The sequence below is a fragment of the Bufo gargarizans genome, chromosome 1, assembly GCF_014858855.1.
Source record: "Bufo gargarizans isolate SCDJY-AF-19 chromosome 1, ASM1485885v1, whole genome shotgun sequence".
In the NCBI taxonomy this organism is placed as follows: Eukaryota; Metazoa; Chordata; class Amphibia; order Anura; family Bufonidae; genus Bufo; species Bufo gargarizans.
Window position 1 is genome coordinate 499,236,999 of NC_058080.1, and position 25,008 is coordinate 499,262,006.

The 25,008-nt window shown below is 39.2% G+C and overlaps 1 protein-coding gene across 2 annotated transcripts in view; it reads right to left on the bottom strand.

Moving 5' to 3' along the window:
* Positions 1-12,840: 12,840 nt before the first annotated feature.
* LOC122933247 overlaps positions 12,841-25,008 on the bottom strand; it is a 47,503-nt gene continuing 35,335 nt past the window's right edge. Inside the window, exons 3-8 of one of the 2 annotated variants that reach the window (XM_044288116.1) lie at positions 21,417-21,443; positions 20,942-20,989; positions 19,891-20,187; positions 19,505-19,600; positions 18,361-18,392; positions 12,841-13,906 (exon numbers count right to left, since the gene is read on the bottom strand). In XM_044288116.1, the coding sequence (XP_044144051.1) occupies positions 13,514-13,906; positions 18,361-18,392; positions 19,505-19,600; positions 19,891-20,187; positions 20,942-20,989; positions 21,417-21,443 (893 nt within the window). In that variant the 3' untranslated portion in view covers positions 12,841-13,513. The remainder of the gene's footprint in view (positions 13,907-18,360; positions 18,393-19,504; positions 19,601-19,890; positions 20,188-20,941; positions 20,990-21,416; positions 21,444-25,008) is intronic. The other variant, XM_044288125.1, reaches the window with a different exon arrangement.

Here is a 25,008-nt window from a genome sequence, read left to right on the forward strand (position 1 = left end):
GATCCCTGGCCCAGTGAAAACGCCTGAGCTTGTGGATCTTGCTTAGAAATGACTTCTTCTTTGCACTGTAGAGTTTCAGCTGGCAACGGCAGATGGCACAGTGGATTGTGTTCACTGACAATGGTTTCTGGAAGTATTCCTGAGCCCAATCTATGATTTCCTTTACAGTAGCATTCCTGTTTGTGGTGCAGTGTCGTTTAAGGGCCCGGAGATCACGGGCATCCATTATGGTTTTACGGCCTTGACCCTGACGCACAGAGATTGTTCCAGATTCTCAGAATCTTCAGATGATGTTATGCACAGTTGATGATGATAGATGCAAAGTCTTTGCAATTTTTCGCTGGGTAACACCTTTCTGATATTGCTCCACTATCTTTCTGCGCAACATTGTGGGAATTGGTGATCCTCTACCCATCTTGGCTTCTGAGAGACACTGCCACTCTGAGAGGCTCTTTTTATACCCAATCATGTTGCCAATTGACCTAATTAGTGTTAATTGGTCTTCCAGCTCTTCGTTATGCTCAAATTAACATTTTCCAGCCTTCTTTTGCTACTTGTCCCAACTTTTTGGGGATTTGTTGACACCGTGAAAATTTGAATCAACGTATTTTTCCTTTAAAATGATACATTTACTCGGATTAAATGTTTGATCTGTCATCTACGTTCTATTACAAATAAAATATTGACATTTGCCATCTCCACATCATTGCATTCAGTTTTTATTCACAATTTGTTTAGTGTCCCAACTTTTTGGGAATCCGGTTTGTACATAACTGGTTCAGTATACAGTTGTAATCACTACATTAACAATAGGAACATTATATAACTGTTCTAAATACCTATTTTGGCCTCTTTGCTTCCATAAAACTCAGCTCTGACTGGAACTGTTTGTTTAAAGTTATTGGCAGGTCTAGATATATACACATATAAACCATATTAGCAACCTAGGACAGGTCCTAGCTGGCCAGCTACAACTTTCCCTCCCTTATCTACAGGACGAATAATTTTTTAAAAAAATGTTTCAATGCATCTAGTGCCTTACATTCTTAATTCATGAGATACTCTCTCTGTGAACGGATTTGGGGTACGATATTCCCAATAAAACACCACCTGACATGCCACTCCACCTATTTGATATATCTTATCGAATGTGGATCTGGTCTACAATAGTGATGAGTGGAAGGGGTCATATTCGAATTCGCGATATTTCACGGATATTTTGTAGAATATTCGCAGAATATTCGTGAATTCGAATATTCTTTATATTCTATGTTTTTTACTCGAAAAATCGACAAAGTAATGATTGCATAATATGCGAATTTTCATCGAGCGAATTTTTATCTCAAATTTTCCAATTGCCGAGCAGAAACATGATTCCTCCCTGCTTCTTGCTTGTGGGCCAATGAGTCATAGCACAATATTGAATATATTTGTTTTATCAAATATTCAAAATATTCCAAAACAAGAATATATAGCAATATAGCAAATATTCGAAAAAAAAACTAATATAGACAAATTTAGCTAATATACTGCTATAATCTTTTTTTTCAATAGTAGAATTTTTTTTCCAATCTGAACTTCACATGAGAAAAAAATTACAACTATTAGACAAAGAAGATTATAGTACTATATTAGCGAAATTGCTCTATATTTGTTTTTTCAAATATTTGCTGTATTGCTATATATTCTTGTTTTAGAATATTACGAATATTCAAAAAAACAAATATATTAGTTTTTTCGAATATTCGTAATATTCTAAAACAAGAATATATAGCAATATAGCGAATATTCGAGAAAAAAAAATATAGAGCAATTTAGCTAATATAGTGCTATAATCTTTTTTTGCAATAGTTGAAATTTTTTTCCAATCTGAACTTCAGATGAGAAAAAAATTACAACTATTAGACAAAGAAGAATCACTATATTAGCTAAAATGCTCTATATTCTTTTTCTCCGAATATTTGCTATATTGCTATATATTCTTGTTTTAGAATATTACGAATATTCGAAAAAAGTAATATATTCGATATAATGCTATATATTTGTTTTTTAGAATATTCATAATTTTTCCAATTTAAAGTTGATTCCTGTGTACTTCTACGCAGATTGGAGCTCAGCATATCTATGCTGGATCGTCGTAGGCTCCTCTGCAAGATGTCATAAACCACACAATAGTGAGAGTACCCCTGGCACAGTTAAAATATTCTGCTTTATTATACTCACAGAAATAAAAAGATTTTTCAGCATATCAATACAGCAATAGTCTTTCGCACAGCCAGTCTGTCTTGAACCAGATAAAGTGAATACCTGCATTCGAGGAAAAACGCTCTGTGTGAATGAGGAGCAGGCTGGTCCCACTATATTAACACTTTAAAATTGTGAAGAACCCACTTCATCCCAGGAGACCAGCAGCGCAAGTACCATTGAAACCTAGTGACTCATTTTATCTTATTTATTGCATTAAAGTTGATTCCTCCCTGCTTCTTGCTTGGGGGCCAATGAGTCATTGGCCCACAAGCAAGAAGCAGGGAGGAATCATGTTTTTACTAGGCAATTGAAAAATTTGTGACAAAAATTTGCATTACAAAAATTTGCAATAAAAAATCTCGAATATTCGGGACTATGAATATATATCACTATATTCTAAATATTCGCAAATTTTCGAAGTACCTATATTCGCGATAAAAATTCACAATTCGAATATTCGTGATCAACACTAGTCTACAATACTTAGGCCGCAGTACACAAGCTCTCCACTGCCGGGTTAACCAACACAGATACAATATTCGAAGACAGTATTTGAAACATAGTGTCTCTAGACATTGCGTGTCTACTCTAGAAAAAGATAAACATGACATAAAAATCACCCCCATCGACTTCATACCAGAGAATTTAAATATGCTTAGCCCACAGGGACTTAATGAAAATCAGCGAGACCATTTTATGATGATACAAACAATATATCCGACATGCCCTATTTTATTCAATTTATTTTATTCCGCTCATATATGAGCAACTTAATATACATAAAGATATATAGATATATATAGATATATATACAGTGGATATAAAAAGTCTACACACCCCTGTTAAAATGTCAGGTTTCTGTGCTGTTAAAAAAATTAGACAAAGATAAATCTTTTTAGAACTTTTTCCACCTTTAATGTGACCTAAACTGTACAACTCAATTGAAAAACAAACTGAAATCTTTTAGGTAGAGGAAAAAACAAAATGTAACTTATAACTGGTGATATAGCTGTGTTCAGAATTAAGCAATTACATTTTAAATCATGCTAAATAGGAGTCAGCATACACCTTCCATTATTTAAAGTGCCTCTGATTAACCTCAGATAAAGTTCAGCTGCTCTGGTTGGTCTTTCCTGAAATTTTCTTAGTTGCATCCCACAGCAAAACCCATGGTCCACAGAGAGCTTCCAAAACATCAGAGGAATCTCATTGTTAAAAGGTATCAGTCAGGAGAAGGGTACAAAAGAATTTAGAAGGCACTAGATATACGATAGAACACAGTGAAGACAGTCATCATCAAGTGGAGAAAATATGGCACAGCAGTGACATTACCAAGAACTGGACGTCCCTCCAAAATTGACCCTCCAAAAAGTACTGGCTGTGTGGTACATGTGACAACTCCCGTATTCTTCATATGTCTGGGCTATGTTGGAGAGTGGCAAGACGAAAGCCTTTTCTTACGAAGAAAAATGTCCAAGCCAGGCTACATTTTGCAAAAACAAATCTGAAGTCTCCCAAAAGCATGTGGCAAAAGGTGTTATGGTCTGATGAAACCAAGGTTGGCACAAAACTTTAAGGCTTCTGCTAGAAAGCTGAACATGAAGAGGAACTTAATCTTTCAGCATGACAACGACCCAAAGCATACATCCAAATCAATTAAGGAATGGCTTCACAAGAAGAAGATTAAAGTTTTGGAATGGCCCAGCCAGAGCCCAGACCTGAATCAGCTTGAAAATCTGTAGGGTGATCTGAAGAGGGCTGTGTACAGCCTCTCTACCTACTGTAAAAGATTTCAGTTTGTTTTTCAATTAAGTTGTACAGTTTATAGGTCACATTAAAGGTGGAAAAAGTTCTGAAATGATTTATCTTTGTCTCATTTTTTTTAAATCACAGAAACCTGACATTTTAACAGGGGTGTGTAGACTTTTTATATCCACTGTATATCACACCCCTGCTTCAATCAGATTTTAGGGGGCAACTGGTATTTCATACCAGTAGAAATTATTTGTTCCAATGTCGTTTGTCACTATATGTAGCTGAGTTAACGCAGCAAAACCGCAAACCAATGCTGCACTACCCAAATGCACTATATAGAAAATAAATAATTGGTATATAACGCCCCTGCTTCAATCCGTTTTTTTTGGGGGTGGGGGGCAACTGGTATATCACACCAGTAGAAATTGTTTGTTCCAATGGCGTTTGTAACTCTGTGTAGCTGAGGTAACGCAGCTAAATCACAAAAAAAATGCAGCACTACCTAAATGCACTGTGTATAAAATATATTATTGGTATATTATTAACTGTATATAAAATATATTATTGCAGGATAACAGGCCGAACTGGATGGAAAAATGTCTTTTTTCGGCCTTATGTACTATGTTACTATGTATATAAAACTCCTGCTTCAATCAGTTTTTTTGGGGGGCAACTGGTATATCACACCAGTAGAAATTATTTCTTTCAATAGCATTTGGCTCTCTGTGTAGCTGCAGTATCTCAGCAGAACCACACACAACTGCTGCACAATACAAATGCACTATAATATACTTTCTATGTTTGAAAGTATATTATAAGTATATTACACCCCTCAGTAAGTCACACCTATCGATAGCACACCTAGTACCAGTCCTTAAAAGGACTTTTGTGGCCCTATTAGCTAGTGTTTGGTGTCCCTAATAGTCTGGGAGAGAGACGGAGCAGCAGATGGGGAGGAGAAGGAGGTGCTATTGTATCTGGAAAGAGCCATCCACCATGCACGGTCACATCTGGTGCTCCCAGGACACGGCACATGGCTCCACAGTGTGTTTTTTTTTTAACGAGTCCACTGCTGACAATAGTGTTGCCATCTGCAGCCTGTGCTGTCAATGCATAAATCGCGGTAAGCCCAACACTCACCTAGGGACGACCGCCTTAAGAAGGCACCTGGCCTCCCATTACCGAACCCAGTGGGAGCAACACCGTCAAAAACCACAAAGCCACACTCCTGGCGCTCCACTTCCTGCCTCTTCTCCTCTCTCCTCCCATTATTCCTTCACTCCACCTTCCACCGTGCCGTTGTCGCGTTCATCTGGCAAAAGGCAGGCTTCCTTGGCCCAAATGTTCGAGCGTAAAAAGATGACGCCAGATAACCCTCTTGCCCAACAGCTGACTGCCGGCTTGTCAGAACTGCTAGCCCGCCAACTACTGACATATAAACTAGTGGACTCAGAGGCCTTTAGAAAATTTGTGGCCATTGGCAGACCGCAATGGAAGGTCCCCAGAAGGAAATATTTCTCCCAGAAGGGCATCCCGGAGCTAGTGGCTGCTCATGAGCGACTCATGCAGACTTCTGCGGCCATTTAATGAGATCACCAAACTGGTTAGTTGCAGACAGGGCGCCATCAGTGACATAGTACCTTACGCCTTCTTTCTGGAGTGTGCATTGCATCGTGTCATTGATTGAGCCATCGAGGAGCAGGAGCAGGAAGATGAGGAAGTTGCAATGTTGGATGAATTCCTAGGGGGTGCTACTCCATCTTAGACAAGTCAACAGAAGTCTGAAGAGGAGTCAGAGGAGCATGGTGCCGTGGCGGAGTTGGAGCAAGAATATATGTTTTAAACTTTTATGGGATCCCTGGTGTTGTCCGTGGCTGGGGAGAGGAGACCGAGGACGACATTATCCTGGACGATGAGCAGGAGCCAGGCCACTCCGAGGCTTCCAGTTTAGTGCTAATGGGGGCCTTCATGCTCCAGTGTTTGAAGAGGGACCCATGTATAAAAAGCATAAAGGGCAAGAACCAGTACTGGGTGGCAACATACTTATACCCCCGGTACAAACACAAAATTACGGACATGTTACCAGCATCACAGAGGGCTGTCAGAATGCAGCACTTCCAGGCCTTGCTTTGAGAAATGCTGCATTCTGCTTTTGCGGGCGCTAGCAGAGCAATTTCCACTCACAGAGAAACAGATGCGGGTACCAATCCAACAGAGCATGCAAGAAGAGGGCGGTTTGAAGATGTGTTGGTCACTTTGGATATGAGATCATTCATGAAGCCAACCCATCGACAGCCACCCTCTGGATCCAGCCTCAGGGAACGCCTAGACCGACAGGTGTGTGACTACATCGGGTTAACGGCCGATGTAGACGCTCTGAGAAGCGAGGAACCCCTGGACTACTGGGTGTGCAGACTTGACCCGTGACCAGAGCTGGCACAATTTGCCATGGAACTCTTGGCTTGCCCCTCATCCAGTGTCCTGCCCGAAAAGACAGCAGGGGGGGATCCTGACCGATAAGTGAACTCGCCTAGCTCACGGAAGAGGCTTGGATCTCGGAGGAATTCAACACATGTGACGACCACGTTTAATTACATTTTCTCATGACAGCCCACAAATATCCGCCACCACCCAGAACAAATAATTGTCCCTGTCTTAGGTAAATACAGAGGCATAAATGGCCTTTTTTGTCCGGTGAATGCCTAATGTTTTGGGCCTCGGTGGAATTCATCACCTGTGACGACCACGTGTTTCAACTATTATCATTAGGGATTTTTTCAAGAGGGGGGATTTCGTAAGCAATGTTTTTAATCCAATTTCATAGTTTTAGTTTTTTTAAACATACAGTACAGACCAAAAGTTTGGACACACCTTCTCATTCAAAGAGTTTTCTTTATTTTCATGACTATGAAATTGTAGATTCACTCTGAAGGTATCAAAACAATGAATTAACACATGTGGAATTATATACATAACAAAAAAGTGTGAAACAACTGAAAATATGTCATATTCTAGGTTCTTCAAAGTAGCCACCTTTTGCTTTGATTACTGCTTTGCACACTCTTGGCATTCTCTTGATGAGCTTCAAGAGGTAGCCACCTGAAATGATTTTCACTTCACAGGTGTGCCCTGTCAGGTCTAATAAGTGGGATTTCTTGCCTTATAAATGGGGTTGGGACCATCAGTTGCGTTGTGGAGAAGTCAGGTGGATACACAGCTGATAGTCCTACTGAATAGACTGTTAGAATTTGTATTATGGCAAGAACAAAGCAGCTAAGTAAAGAAAAAAGAGTGGCCATCATTACTTTAAAAAAATGAAGGTTAGTCAGTCTGAAAAATTGGGAAAACTTTAAAAGTGTCCCCAAGTGCAGTCACAAAAACCATCAAGCACTACAAAGAAACTGGCTCACATGCGGACGGCCCCAGGAAAGGAAGACCAAGAGTAACCTCTGCTGCAGAGGATAAGTTCATCCGAGTCACCAGCCTCAGAAATCGCAGGTTAACAGCAGCTCAGATTAGAGACCAGGTCAATGCCACACAGAGTTCTAGCAGCAGACACATCTCTAGAACAACTGTTAAGAGGAGACTGTAAATCAGGCATTCATGGTAGAATATCTGCTAGGAAACCACTGCTAAGGACAGGCAAAAAGCAGCAGAGACTTGTTTGGGCTAAAGAACACAAGGAATGGACATTAGACCAGTGGAAATCTGTGCTTTGGTCTGATGAGTCCAAATTTGAGATCTTTGGTTCCAACCACCGTGTCTTTGTGCGACGCAGAAAGGTGAACGGATGGACTCTACATGCCTGGTTCCCACTGTGAAGCATGGAGGAGGAGGTGTGATGGTGTGGGGGTGCTTTGCTGGTGACACTGTTGGTGATTTATTCAAAATTGAAGGCATACTGAACCAGCATGGCTACCACAGCATCTTGCAGCGGCATGCTATTCCATCCGGTTTGCGTTTAGTTGGACCATCATTTATTTTTCAACAGGACAATGACCCCAAACACACCTCCAGGCTGTGTAAGGACTATTTGAACATTAAGGAGAGTGATGGGGTGCTGCGCCAGATGACCTGGCCTCCACAGTCACCGGACATGAACCCAATCGAGATGGTTTGGGGTGAGCTGGACCGCAGAGTGAAGGCAAAAGGCCAACAAGTGCTAAGCATCTCTGGGAACTCCTTCAAGACTTTTGGAAGACAATTTTAGGTGACTACCTCTTGAAGCTCATCAAGAGAATGCCAAGAGTGTGCAAAGCAGTAATCAAAGCAAAAGGTGACTACTTTGAAGAACCTAGAATATGACATATTTTCTGTTGTTTCACACTTTTTTGTTATGTATATAATTCCACATGTGGTAATTCATAGTTTTGATACCTTCAGTGTTAATCTACAATTTTCATAGTCATGAAAATAAAGAAAACTCTTTGAATGAGAAGGTGTGTCCAAACTTTTGGTCTGTACTGTATGTATTTGACCTATATTTGTACTGGCCTTCCGTAAAATTGATATCCAATGACCTATTAATCTACCTCCAGCTACATACTTACGTGTTCTTTTCTGTACACTGAATGCATATTTTTGGGGCCCTTAGTCCACTGGCCTGCTGTAAAATTGATATCCAATGACCGTTTAATCTATTTCCAGCCACATACTAACTTGTTCTTTTCTGTACGCTGAATTCATATGTTTTTTGGTTTGTAGTCCACTGGCCTGCTGTAAAATTGAAATCCAATGACTGTGTAATCTATCAACTGCAACATACTAACTTGTTCTTTTCTGTACGCTGAATGCATAATTTTTGGGGCCTGTAGTCTACTTGCCTGCTGTAAAATTGTTATCCAATGACCGTGTAATCTACCTCCAGCCACATACTTACTTGTTCTTTTCTGTACACTGAATGCATAATTTTTGGGGCCTGTAGTCCACTGGCCTGCTATAAAAGTGATATCAAATGACAGTGTAATCTACCTCCAGCCTCATACGTTTGGTGAGTACACTATTTTTGGGGCCTGTAGTCCACTGGCCTGCTGTAAAATTGTTAACCAATGACCGTGTAATCTACCTCCAGCCACATACTTACTTGTTCTTTTCTGTACACTGAATGTATAATTTTGGGGGTTTTTAGTCCACTGGCCTGCTGTAAAATTTATATCCAATGACCGTGTAATCTACCTCCAGCCACATACTTACTTGTTCTTTTCTGTACGCTGAATGCATACTGTTTTGGGGTTTGTAGTCCACTGGCCTGCTGTAAAATTGAAATCCAATGACCGTGTAATCTGCCAACTGCAACATACTTACTTGTTCTTTTCTGTATGCTGAATGCATAATTTTTGGGGCCTGTAGTCCACTTGCCTGCTGTAAAATTGATGTCCAATGACCGTGTAATCTACCTCCAAACACATACTTACTTGTTCTTTTCTGTACGGTGAATACATAACTTTTGGGGCCTGTAGTCCACTGGCCTGCTGTAAAATTGATATCCAATGACCATGTAATCTACCTCCAGCCACATACATACTTGTTTTCTTCTGTACGTTGAATAAATAATTGTTGGGGCCTCGGAGGAATTTAACACCAGTGACGACCACGTGTTATTTAATTTTCAACTATTATCATTAGGGTTTTTTTCAAGAGAGGGGATTTCTTTAGCCATGTTTTTAATCCAATTTACTATTTTTAGTTCTTTTAAACATATGTATTTGACCTGTATTTGTACTGGCCTACAGTAAAATTGATATCCATTGACCGAGTAATATCCCTCCGGCCACATAATTAATTGATCTTTTATGTCTGGTGAATGCCTAATGTTTGGGGCCTGTAGTCCACTGGCCTGCTATAAAAATGATATCTAATGACCGTGTAATCTACCTCCAGCCACATACTTACTTGTTCTTTTCTGTATGGTGAATGCATAATTTTTGGGGCCTGTAGTCCACTGGTCTACTGTAAAATTGATATCCAATGACTGTGTAATCTACCAACTGCCACATACTTACTTGTTCTTTTCTGTACGCTGAATGCATAATTTTTGGGGCCTGTAGTCCACTTGCCTGCTGTAAAATTGATATCCAATGACCATGTAATCTACCTCCAGCCACATACTTACTTGTTTTTTTCTGTACGGTGAATGCATAATTTTGGGGGACTGTAGTCCACTGGCCTGCTGTAAAATTGATATCCAATGACCGTTTAATCTACCTCCAGCCACATACTAACTTGTTCTTTTCTGTACACTGAATGCATAATTTTTGGGGCCTGTAGTCCACTGGCCTGCTATAAAATTTATATCAAATGACAGTGTAATCTACCTCCAGCCTCATACGTTTGGTGAGTACATTATTTTTGGGGCCTGTAGTCCACTGGCCTGCTGTAAAATTGTTATCCAATGACCGTGTAATCTACCTCCAGCCACATACTTACTTGTTCTTTTCTGTACGCTGAATGCATAATTTTTGGGGCCTATAGTCCACTGGCCTGCTGTAAAATTGATATCCAATGCCCGTGTAATCTACCTTCAGCCACAAACTTACTTGTTCTTTTCTGTACAGTGAATGCATAATTTTTTGGGGCCTGTAGTCCACTGGCCTGCTGTAAAATTGATATCAAATGACTGTGTAATCTACCTCCAGCCACATACTTACTTGTTCTTTTCTGTACACTGAATGCATACGTTTTGGGGTTTGCAGTCCACTGGCCTGCTGTAAAATTGAAATCCAATGACCGTGTAATCTACCTCCAACCACATACTTACTTGTTCTTTTCTGTACGGTGAATACATAACTTTTGGGGCCTGTAGTCCACTTTCCTGCTGTAAAATTGATATCCAATGACCGTGTAATCTACCTCCAACCACATACTTACTTTTTCTTTTCTGTACGCTGAGTGCATAATTTTTGCAGCCTGTAGTCCACTGGCCTGCTGTAAAATGGCTATCCAATGACCGTGTAATCTACTACCAGCCACATACTTACTTGTTCCTTTCTGTACGGTGAATGCATCATTTTTTGGGTTTGTGGTTCCCTGGCCTGCTGTAAAATTGATGTCCAATGACCGTGTAATCTACCTCCAGCCACATACTTACTTGTTCTTTTCTGTACAGTGAATGAATAATTGTTTGGGCCTCGGAGGAATGCAACACCAGTGTCGACCACGTGTTATCGAATTTCAGCTATTATCATTAGGGATTTTTTTTTAAGAGAGGGGATTTCGTTAGCCATGTTTTTAATCCAATTTTATATCTTTAGTTCTTTTAAACATATGTATTTGACCTGTATTTGTTGTGGCCTGCAGTAAAATTTATATCCATTGTCCGTGTAATATACCTCCGGCCACATAATCACTTGATCTTTTCTGTCCGGTGAATGCCTAATGTTTGGGGCCTGTAGTACAGTGGCTTACAGTAAAATCTTTATCCATTGACCCCATAATGTACCTCGAACCACATAATCAGAATTTCTTTTATGTCAAGTGAATGCCTAATTTTTAAAAACAGTGCTCCCCTGGCCTAAAGATAAAATTTCTTTAGGCTCCAACAGGGCACAGGACAACATTTCAGAGAATTTCCCTTTAAGAAGCATAAAAATTTCCCCTATGTAAGATCAATTTTTTGTTGTTGGAATTTTTGTCATTGATCCCCTCCTAGTATGTCACTGTTTATATTGTGGGACTATTCATGCACTTCTACTAACTATTTGGTCGCTGCAAATATGAGCTGAAGGTTTTTCAAGGTTCACCTGCCATTAAAGTGAATGGGGTCTGCCGCGAACTTGCGGTTCATGTTCGTCCATCACTACACAGAATGTCACTGATATTTTTAGGATGCGCACACGTTAAACAGGAGTTATAATGCAAGTAATGTCGCTGTCACCACCACCTAAAAAAAATTACACTGAATGAATGTCACTGATATTTAGGATGCGCACACGTTAAACATGAGGTATAGTGCATGTAATGTCGCTGTCACCACCGCCTAATAAAAAATTACACTGAATGAATGTCACTGATATTTAGGATACACATACGTTAAACAGGAGGTATAGCGCAAGTAATGCCGCTATCACCACCGCCTATTAAAAAACTACACTGAATTAATGTCACTGATATTTAGGTTGCACAAATGTTATACAGGAGGTATAGCGCAAGTAATGTCGCTGTCACCACTGCCTAACAGAAAAATGACACTGAATTCATGTCACTGATATTTAGGTTGAGCAAACATTAAAATCAATAATTTATGACTCTTAGAATACAGTGACATAAAAAACAGTTTTTTGCATGAGGCCTAACCTCAGTATCTGAGGAAAGGGATTTAGGGATCATTATTTCAGAAGACTTAAAGGCAGCAGGAAATGCTAGCAGAATGCTTGGGTGTATAGGGAGAGGAATTACCAGTAGAAAGAGGGAGGTGCTCATGCCGCTCTAAAGAGCACTAGTGAGACCTCATTTGGAGTATTGTGCTCAGTACTGGAGACCATATCTCCAAAAGGATATTGATACTTTGGAGAAAGTTCAGAGAAGAGCTACTAAACTGGTACATGGATTGTAGGATAAAACTTACCAGGAAAGATTAAAGGACCTTAACATGTATAGCTTGGAAGAAAGACGAGACAGAGGGAATATGATAGAAACTTTTCAATACATAAAGGGAATCAACAAGGTAAAAGAGGAGAGAATATTTAAAAGAAGAAAAACTGCTACAAGAGGACATAGTTTTAAATTAGAGGGGCAAAGGTTTAAAAGTAATATCAGGAAGTATTACTTTACTGAGAGAGTAGTGGATGCATGGAATAGCCTTCGTGCAGAAGTGGTAGCTGCAAATACAGTGGAGGAGTTTAAGCATGCATGGGATAGGCATAAGGCCATCCTTCATATAAGTTAGGGCCAGGGGCTATCCATAGTATTTAGTATATTGGGCATACTAGATGGGCCAAATGGTTCTTATCTGCCGACACATTTTATGTTTCTATGATTACTGTGCCAAAGTAGTAAAAAAACGAAACACTATCCATTTTTGGTATCATCGTAATCATACTGACCCATAGAATAAAACTAACATGCTAGTTATACTGCACTATGCACAATCTAAATTTAAAGTAAAAAAAAAAAAACTATACTGAAATAGCTTTGCTTCCATTAACTGCATCAAAAAAGTTAGTCAGTAAGTTATATATCCCAAAATGATGTCACTAAAAATGGAATTTCTACTGCAAAAAATATAGATACATCAGCATACAAATAAAAATGTTTTTGCCAGAAAAATCAAAGTCGAGCTTAAAATTGTCCTTAAATTAAAAAGATTGAGATTTTTTTTACAAATCACCCACCATTACCTGGGTTGCCTAAACCTTTCTGTGGATCCATGCTCAACAACCTAGAAAAGCCGAGCATAGCCAAAGAAAGCTGAGGGTACACAGTGCTCTGAGCAGCACTTCTGCACCTTTGTGTTTTTAACAAAGGCTTGGGTCCCCTTTAAGAATTGTATGTGCTTAAGAATTTGGCTGTTCCTTCAGCCTACTCTTGGAAGAGGAGGGACCTGTACAGTGTAATAAATCGTGACATTCTCTTCAAGTGAAAAACTCTTTGCGTTTGTGCTTGGATGTTGATAATTGTTTGGGGATATTTCTGTTCCAATTTCAGAATAGATATAAGATTCTTCTCGAGCTTGGGAAAAATCTTCAGCTGATGCCGTAGACTTCTTGAAACTTTCGAGCGCAGAGCCTTTTAAAGCAGTTGTCATCTTGGTGTTTTCGTCACCTGATAAAAGTTGCTTATTTTCTAGTGTCGGAATTTGGCAGATTACTGAATATAGAGGATTGTTTAGATGACTTTGTCCCACTGGTAAAGGAAAATTCTTCACTGGCTCTTTGCATTTACCGTCTCCTGGATTACGGTATATCACCTGTTAATGAGGAAAATAATAATGAGAAATTAAAATACTGCTTGCTAGCTGTAGATGCTTAGAGATTAACTCTATGAATCTGTATAATTTGTTACAATATGGTCAATTGGAAATTTAAAGTGGACCTGAAGAAATGTAAAGTCGCTAATAAGATGCAGGCGGATATAAATTGGCAGAAGACCAGCCAACACAATTAGTTTGGGCCAACACAAATAAATGGGGTCAGCAATACCAATAGTGCAGCACAAAACACCATTCCAGCAGACCCAAACACCACAGTGCAATACCTTACCAAAAGCTATCCCTCTGTGGTGGCCATCAATAGCTTCCATGTTTTGTCCTACTCCTCCTCCAGAAGTTTCTAATTAATAGTGTTGAGCGGCATGTCCCATATTCGAATTCGCGAAATTTCGCGAATATTCGAAAGAATATTCGTAAAATATTCGCGAATATTCAAATTCGTTATTATTTCGCATATGCGATAATTCGAATTTTCGCATCGCATAATACATATTATAATGCAAAATTCGCATGTGCGCTAATGAAATCGCCTTACGAAGATTCGCAACTCAATCACTAATGTAAGAATGCAAAGCCCTTTGCCTCTGTTCTGGGACGTGCTGATATTCGCCTGTGCGCTAATAAAATCGCCTAACAAAGATTCGCGCCTCAATCACTTTCTAGGCAATGTGAGTAAGATCTGAGCTTTTGGACTTTTGTGAATCAATCGAGATACAGTGGGGGGTGATGACTGTAGTTGACAGAGTACAGATCAATGTAATCTGTAAGGTGGAAACTAAAATAAAAAATACGAATATTCGTAAATCGAATTTTACGAAGTTCGAAGTTTTCGCGAATATGGTGCTATACTATATACATGCACAGGCCTTTGCCTCTCTGTTCTGGGGACAAGTGTAGATATTCGCATGTGCGCTAATAAAATCGCCTTACGAAGATTCGCAACTCAATTCAATCACTAATGTATGAATCATACATTAGTGATTGAATTGAGTTGCGAATCTTCGTAAGGCGATTTTATTAGCGCACATGCGAATATCTACACTTGTCCCCAGAACAGAGAGGCAAAGGCCTGTGCATTCATATAGTATAGCACCATATTCGCGAATACTTCGAACTTCGTAAAATTCGATTTACGAATATTCGTATTTTTTATTTTAGTTTCCACCTTACAGATTACATTGATTTGTACTCTGTCAACTACTGTCATCACCCCCCACTGTTTCTCGATTGATTCACAAAAGTCCAAAAGCTCAGATCTTACTCACATTGCCTAGAAAGTGATTGAGGCGCGAATCTTTGTAAGGCGATTTTATTAGCGCACAGGCGAATATCTACACTTGTCCCCAGAACAGAGAGGCAAAGGCCTGTGCATTCATATAGTATAGCACCATATTCGCGAATACTTCGAACTTCGTAAAATTCGATTTACGAATATTCGTATTTTTTATTTTAGTTTCCACCTTACAGATGACATTGATCTGTACTCTGTCAACTACTGTCATCACCCCCCACTGTATCTCGATTGATTCCCAAAAGTCCAAAAGCTCAGATCTTACTCACATTGCCTAGAAAGTGATTGAGTTGCGAATCTTCGTAAGGCGATTTTATTAGCGCACATGCGAATATCTACACTTGTCCCAGAACAGAGGCAAAGGGCTTTGCATTCATACTGTATGAATGCAAAGCCCTTTGCCTCTGTTCTGGGACAAGTGCCGATATTCGCCTGTGCGCTAATAAAATCACCTTACAAAGATTCGCGCCTCAATCACTTTCTAGGCAATGTGAGTAAGATCTGAGCTTTTGGACTTTTGGGAATCAATCGAGAAACAGTGGGGGGTAATGACAGTAGTTGACAGAGTACAGATCAATGTCATCTGTAAGGTGGAAAGTAAAATAAAAAATACGAATATTCGTAAATCGAATTTTACGAAGTTCTACGTATTCGCGAATATGGTGCTATACTATATGAATGCACAGGCCTTTGCCTCTCTGTTCTGGGGACAAGTGTAGATTTTCGCATTTGCGTTAATAAAATCGCCTCACGAAGATTCGCAGCTCAATTCAATCACTAATGTAATGCAAAGCCCTGTGCCTCTGTTCTGGGACAAGTGTAGATATTCGCATGTGCGCTAATAAAATCGCCTTACGAAGATTCGCAACTCAATTCACTAATGTATGAATGCAAAGCCCTTTGCCTCTGTTCTGGGACGTGCCGATATTCGCATGTGCGCTAATAAAATCGCCTTACGAAGATTCGCGCCTCAATCACTTTCTAGGCAATGTGAGTAAGATCTGAGCTGTTGGACCTTTGGGAAACAATCAATTATATGTGTACTGTAATTTTGTGAAAAAAAAACAAAAAAAAACAAACGAATATTCGTTTTTACGAATATATAGCACTATATTCGAAATATTCGCGAAATCGCGAAGTTGCGATATTCGCGAAAAAAAATCGCTTTTCGAATATTCGCGCTCAACACTACTAATTAAGAGATGGAGCAGGGGCTTAGGATGTAAAATCTGGGCCACAACACCAAGCCATCCCAATGTTCACTATGCTGCATGGACTTTCCCTAGTAATGACTCAATGCCCCAGCAGTATGCTCCCCAAATGGAGATAGTAAAAAAATAAAATACCTGAGTCTCATTGTGGCCTAAGATGCCTATATCCCTGCACTATATGTACAATGTCACCTATATTGGCCTATGGCCTAAAAGGGTGAACAGCAGGGCTGAGAGCCTGAACTACTCATAAGAAGCAGATAGGCAGAGGTGCAAAGATGCCTATATTTTTGGCCCTTTAATTACTTATTACATATTAATTACAGTCAGAGCTCCATTTTTCTAATACAGAGCTCTAAATAGCCTGCATAGACATAGTTTTAAAAGATAACATGCAAGCTGCCCACACCTACCACTAGAGGGTGCTTAGGACTCAAGCTTACTCCATATTGTGTTATTAGTGAGTTCAGTGAATGACAGTATACAGTAAGCTCCTAAGCTCCCTCTAGTAGCCAAAGGAAACCAGTATGTTCTGTTTTAACTTGTTGTCTAACTGTACTATATCAGAAAAACAAAACTGTGCTCACTATATAGATGAACAGTATTATTGAGCGAATCGAAGTATATGAAGCGGAGTTCGATCCTAAGTCTAGGAAAAATTTGATTTGCCATGAAGCCGAATTTCCTCGCACTTCATGGTAACAAATAATTTTTTTCTGAAATGGCGGCTAAAAATTGTCCCATTGATTCATAGGCTGAAGAGGGTTTTAACATAGCAATTCATGACAAATTAACTCGCAACAAAATGAATTTCTTGCCAAAGTTTGTTAAAGTTGTACTTTTTAAAGGTATAATTTAAAATTGCATACAATGTAGTGGGAAGCTGGAAAAAAAATTCTAAATGGGGTGGTATTGGAAAAAAAGGCAGTTCCACCATTGTTTTATGGATTTCGTTTTTACAGTGTTCCCTATGCGGTAAAACTGACTTGTTAACTTTATGCTGCAGATCAGTACAACTACAAACTTTGAAAAATATAAAAAACATTCTTTAAATCGCCATATTCTAACAAATGTAACTTTTTTTTTTTACGTTATGTTTACAGAGCGCTGCGAGTGCTCATTTTTTGGCGTGGAGATCTGTACGTCTTATTGATACCATTTTGGGGTGTGTATGACTTGATCACTTTTTATTCAAAGATTTTATTAAATTTTTGGGGAGTTAAATCAAACAAAAAACTGTGAAAAGGCCATTTAGATTTTTTTTATGTTACGCTGTTCACTGTACAGGGTAATTACATTTAGATTTTAATAGTTTGGGCAATTTGGGATGGGACAATGCCAATTAGGATTTTTACAGTTTATTTTTAAAATGAGAAATGGGGGGCATTTGATTACTATATTTTTTACACCATAAGACGCACCTAGGATATAGAGGAGGAAAATAAGAGAAAAAAAATTTGGGGGTCAGATTTCAGATCAGACCCCTATCCCAGGGGCTGGTGAGCACTTCAGCTATAACTTTTGCCAGAAGTAAATCCAGCATGCTGTGTGAAATCCCGTCCCTTTTCTCACCACTTTGGAAAAGTGTTGAGAAGCTTAACAAGTGAGAAATTATGGCACACATATGCGTGCGCCATAATTTGTGACTTTTTCACTCCACAATTGTGGCATGAACTCTATAATAAGTTGTGTCTTACTTTACACCACCTACGGCATATTGGCTTAGTTTATGCACCATATAAGCAACATAATTTTGAAACACTTTTGGCTGACGTTATCACATTTCACAACACTTCTCCTTTTTCTTAAACCTGTCTAGACTATTTTAGACTCTATAGAAATGTTTGATGCAACTGTAAGTAAATGTGAATTTATATGTGTGTTTGTAACTTAGTTACATATTTTTTTAAAATATATTTTAGGTAACTTACATGGGTTCCTAAGACTTTTTGTGAACTTTTCCCTGTGGAGAGAGAACAGTAATAATCTTACATTAAATGAAAATTTTATGAAATGAATACCCACATTTAAGTGAAAAGCAGTTGATAATCTTTTCGGCTTGATGGGGTTGTGTAATGGCATACAATTAATGACGTATCCTTAGGATAGATCATCAGTATCAGAAGGAGTTATGGCACTCATTTGAGAGCAGCATCCTTTTCAGTATTTACCTGCATGCTGTTCCCCCCATGCAGTGGTGGTGCAGGGTACTTACAACTGCTCATCCCTTTCAAGAGTACACCATGAAATGTCTGATGGATGTACAGCAAATGGAAGTTACAGGCCATTTCAGAAGTTACAGAAGCAGCGTACATCACTTTGCTGTGCTTTCTTCCAAAACTCCTATTCATTTCTATGGAAATTATGGAAACAGTGCAGCTCAGTGAAGTTGGATGTTTCTGTAAAATTGGCCACCTCTCAGGGCCTGATGTGGCAACCTAACGAGATGGAGTGAAAATGAGACAGGGTCGGGTGGCCCATTCTAGAGATAGGTGTAGGTCCCACCTCTGGGGCCCACACCTATCAGACATGTAGGGCATATTCTGTGGATATGCCATAAATATCTAAGCTTGGAATTCCCCTTTTAATTTGCCAGATATAATGAGCATACTGTGAAATGATACACATGAAAAAATGTCACATAACCGATTTCTTCTATGTGATCTAATTTATATTCCATGAAATATTGTGCATTTGCCTTGTCCCATTGTTAGACAAAATCAAATTAAAGGGGTTGTGCAATGATAAAATATTGATGACCCATCCTCAGGATATACGTAATCAATATCAGATTGGCAGGGGTCCCAGCCCCCCACCGATGAGCTGTTTGAGAGGGTAGCAGTGCTTGTGCAAGCACTGGTTCCACTACAAAATTACCTGTGTGTCATGTCCTTTGCAGTGGTAGTACAGTGTAGTTACAACTGCGCATCCCATTCACTTCAGTATTTTAGCACTGTGCAACCCCCAAAAAGGTGCATATCTTCGTAAATAGATAATATACTGAAATATGTTTGGTACATATTTTATTAGGTTGCATAATGTAAAAACTGTGTCAGGATTTTTGATTAGACTTACTTTTCTGAGATCTCTTGTACAATAGGCATGATATGAAGCATACAGCGAAAACCACAATGCCACCTGCTGTGTAATAAATCCAAGATGTTGTGGTATCTAAATAATCCATGAAATCCAGGGAATTAATAACTGAATACTGAAATACATATGTAAATGCATACATTTGTTGCAGAGTATAAAGCACAAATACATTAACCACGTGCCAACTAACCAAACATTTCATAGGTAATTAGATAAAATATCTATTCCAGTTGGGTACACAAGCTTTAAGCAATGACAAAGCATACAAAGACACAGGACTGAAATCAATCCACTCATCTTGACACTAGTATCTTCTAGGAAGGCATTTGAATCTTCAGAGTAAAGAAATACATATAAATTCTTACCTGCTCCTATCATGATATTCACTACGTCACTGCCATATGACAGCCTCTCAGTTCCATTAATTATCACCCAGTAGCCACAATTATAAACACCTTCATTCTCTTTCTTTGATATGACAATGTGGCAATGGGTCAGTTTTTCCATCTGTTTATCGCATTGTATTTCAGTAAAATTCCTGTAATAACGAATTCCTTTAGCATTGGTGTTATTTGGAGGGGCGCATATCATAGTGATTTCCTGTCCTTTGTCATATGAAGGTTGTAATGGAATCACAGTAAAAGTGGGTGATGGAGGATAATCTAAAAATAAAGGATTATTGCATACTTATGGTTACATAGGTATATAATGTAACATATAACATATATCATATGCACAGCGCTATAGAATGAATGGCACTTTAATAATAAATAATAATAATAATAATAATATATGTATTGCATTTATACAAAAAGGTTTAACAATGCACTTCCCATGGCCTACGGGTGCTAGGGTTGGGTCCCAGACCCATGGTAGAATAGAGATTCTGTACTCCTAGAAATGATTTGCAAGTCACATATAATTTATTTCTATAATATTCCCATAGTTTATAAATGTTTTCAGTCACAAGCCTTCATTACCTGGATGCCGCACTGAGGTGGAGAGACCCTGGGAGTAGTGGTAGACAATTGCATAACAATGGAAGAATACTGGTGCTGTTCAATGGGGTCTGAGTGCAGCACAATATAACTGCCTATCAGGCCAAATAAAAATACTAAAGTGCAGCACAAAATGACCCCAGCTCCCCCAACAGTGCTAGTCACCACAGTGCAGAACTGAATACCTCCCCAGCAGGGCCAGATACCACACTGCATCAAAACTTGAAAGCAGCATTAAATCCTTACCAGTACCTCCCCCACTGGTAGCAAGTATTGTCCTCTTTCCCACCCCTTTCCACTGACAGAAGCATCCTACCCATTTCAGTTTCTCACCACACTCGGACAGACTGACAGGACAGAAGTACAAATGTTGCTGGTGGTGGAGGGAGAGTGTCAAAAGACTTCTGCAGTCACTTACCTCCTCGTTCTGTAGTTTTTCCCACCAGCTGCTCACAAGGTGAAGGACCTGCAATGACATGTGACCCTGATATCATCGCAGGTCCTTCAGCCCTTCTAACATTGAAAATTGCACTGATACTACAGGGCTTGTATTATCAGTGCAGTTTCTGCCTAGATATTCCAATTTCCAGGTGGCCCCCTGACTGACCAACCCATCAGGAATATGATTAGTAGGTCAAATTACCAGTCTGGACCTGGTTATATGTCATGGTATTTATAAAAAGAAAAGTAGGCAGCATTCATTTGTGATAATATGTCTAGTAGTAAATAGAAACGTCCCTGATACTTCAACCCTACTGAACATTTTGGGAAAATTGTAAAGGCTGTTGCAGCCCAACAACAGTACTAGCCCAGAAATAATTAAGTGATGTCATTTGATACTTTATGTTTCAGACTAGTAGACTACGCAAATATTATGCTATAGCAAAACGCACCTGCAATACTGCAACTGCAGAGTGTAGCTGAAAGAAAAAAAAGACTATGTCATAACCCATAATAAAACAGCAGTAGAAAATATAAAGCAACATATAGTCATACTGTTGCTCCAGGACCATAGGAAGTAAAAACCACGATTAGGACATAGTTACCACTTAATCCGTGTTCAATTTACTTCTGAACAATACAAGCATGATAAGCAACAGTCTGCATTCAATTGTGTGCATACAATTAATATCTTTTAGAGGTTTCTGTTCAATTAATTTTTAAAGGGGCATTCCACTGTCAGCAAATAAAGGTTTTTCTTTGTATAATGAATGGGGTAGACACGTGGTGAAGGTTTGTGAGAAAAAATTTGAACTCATCTATATAAGAAATTGGATAATTCTTTATTTGCTAAATAAATAAAATGTAAATTTTTCAGAGCGTAGGCCATGTGATGAAAAGTAGGGTATTGGTTATCGGCTATTGAATGGCTCATACATATCATCTAAATCCTGGACTAAGCTGCTCAATGTGCGGTACAGTGCCAGACAAAACTATGTATGGTAGCCAAATAAAGTATTAGGTTTCCTTTGCAATTTTTTCTCCAGGATAGGTCATCTATATCAAATCGGCTGGGGTCCGACACCCGGCCCCCCGGAAGATCAGCTGCTAGATGTCTACAGGACGGCTCTGTTGTAAACACCTAATTAGGAACGAGCTATCTCATTAAAGTGAATGGGGCGGCTTATAATTACACCTGCTCACCGTCGACATCACAGCGTTGAGCAGGTGTAACTACAATGAAGGGAAGGCTGCACTCGCACGGAGAGCTGCCTTCTCCTCAACCAGCTGATCCAGCTGATCGGCAGCGGTGCCGGGTGTCAAACCCCCGCCGATCTGATATTGATGACCAATATTGATAGCCTTATCTCACTATTAAAATCCAGGAAAACCCATTTAATGTCAGGTCCTGGGTCTACCAACCAGTGTCCCCAAAGCACAATTCAGAGTTTTACCACCTGCTGCTGTGGCTCACTATTGCCGCTCTTCTTCCCAGACTGGGAGCCCTGATGGAAGAGCTCAGCCCTTATTCAAACAGGCTCTCCAGTTGGCTACTCATCATCCTCCTTCACCCCTGAATGGTACATAACATACAATTATCCCATGGCAGCAGGGTCACTTCCACGCCTCACCATAATAGTGTGCCATGGTGATGGCATGGGCTCAGGACTCTAATCATGGCAGTTTAACCCCTCAGATGCTGCAGTCTATAGTGTCCTCCGATCTGCCCCCTGTGAATGCAAGGGTAGTACTTAGCATGGCTGCCGGACACTTATGTTACAGTGCACAGTACAAGTGATCAAAAGATTGCAGGTAACAAAAAGGGTTAAAAAAAATCAATAAAATTTAAAATGTATTAAAAATTTTATTAAAAATATAAAAAAATATAGCAAATTAAATACTAAAATACTTTACCTATTGTGAGACAGTGACTGGAAAAGTAGTAGAGAATCGTTATATTTCGCCTAGGTTTCTTTCATATACCATGTACTAGGCTACAGGAAGTGGATATCTCAACTAGGAAAGCTGGGTGAGATATCAGAAATCCAGGAAAGATGGGTTTGTTCTGTCCCCACATGAAGGCGAATGAAGGTATAACTGGGAATGATTGTGTGACTGTCCTACCTTCCTATCCAAGCAGTGGAGTAGACCAAACCGGCAGATGCTCAGGTTAGATGGACCCAGATGTAGACACGAGGATGCAATCAAACGTGGGTTTATTTGATCCAAAGCAGCGACATACGATGATGCAATACTGTAATGCAGTAGCAGAGTAGATGCTGTCGTGTAGATGTCTTTCCTGATGCCTTCACAAGCCAAGGTGTGTATTTCCAGTCACACAGGAATGCAGCACTGAAAATGGCTGCATGAAGTGACAAGGACCAAGGCTGCTTTAAACCACGCCCAGCAGAGAAAAACTTTAATAACAAGAACAAGGCGTGCAGCATACAAATTCCGGCCAGCAGATGGCAGCAGAGAACAATACATTAAAACAACATGGATAAAAGAAGAGGTAATAATACAGTGTATGAATTTAGTTTGAAAAGAACAGCACACTCCCCGTCTGAAATTCACTTTGGGGATTTCACTACGACGAATGTCCATAAAATATAAAACAACCTGTAAAAAGAACTGCAAATATGCAAAACATATTTTAGTCCTGTTTTCCAACTTGGAATGGAGAAGATCTGCGAAGTTAGATACAGTCCTGTTCACCCAGCAGGGACGTTCTCGATGGGTAATATTAAAATGAGTTCATTGATTGGTCTTGAGAACGTTTTAAGCTCTCCCTTCCTGAAGATCTTCAACTCCACCTTCCGGACCTTGCCATCCTTGCTAGGGAAAACTTTTGAAATTAGTCCGATAGGCCAGTCAATCCTTTCGGTTTGTTGCTCTTTTATCAATACGAGGTCTCCTTCCTTCAAGTTTGGTTTGTGGTGTTGCCATTTTCTTCTTCCTTGAAGAACACTGAGGTACTCCTTTCTCCACCTGTTCCAGAAGTAATCTGCTAGGTATTGTACACGTTTCCAGTGTTTTTGATAGATGTTAGCATTGTCGGGCATATGTATATCTGCACATTAAGGTCTGACAATATTAGAACCAAAATGGAGATTCACATCACCTTTAAGAGGCCAAACTCTCTGTTGGAATAAGCCAGAGAAGATCATGATGGTCACTGGCATACAATGTATATTGTTTTAAAAGTTATTGCCAACAGATGTGGTATCTTAAGAGAATGTAGGGAGTCTCACATAAACTGTCTCAACTACCGGGGTCAAGAGGTTATTGCTTAAAAACACTGGTTTCTCTAAACATATCAGTCTGAGGAACAATGGGTGTTTCATGGCTAAACCATGATCTGATAAGAGACGTCCATAAAACACATCTGGTGTGGAATAGATATCTATTCATATATATATATATATATATATATATATATTCCTGTGTGCATTTATTTAGCGTTTGAACTTGTTAATGATTCATATATACTATGCAATATTGATGTATTATAACCAAGTATTATTAATGTATATATATCAATGAGAATATATTCTATAGAAGCATATAAGCTGATTTTATACTAAGAGGATATTGTTTTAGAGAAGAACTTCGTTATCTTAGTTGGCAATTAATCAGTCGTTTGGATGGCTAAGATACACAAGCCAGGAGAAAACTTTCTAAAACCCATTATACTCTTATCTGCCCCATAAATTCAAGGATTAGGGAAACTTCTAATACCGCCAGTCAGTCTGAGCAAAGTGTCAGAAAGAGTCCCTCCTAATTGATTTAGGGTGGACAAGGTCAAAGTTTAAGTGGTGTAATAAAACCATATATATATATATGTTAATTCTTAAAATTGCTATATGATACAACAGTGCCATCAAGTGGTAGATGGGCGGAAGTTTCTCAGGACTGCCAATAAAATGACATCATCCCCATGATTATCATACGTCACACCCACCTTATCTAATTGGAAATCCCTAATCCAAGAGGGGATGGACATAGATAAGGATGAGAATATAGAATCCAGTTTTGGGGATCACT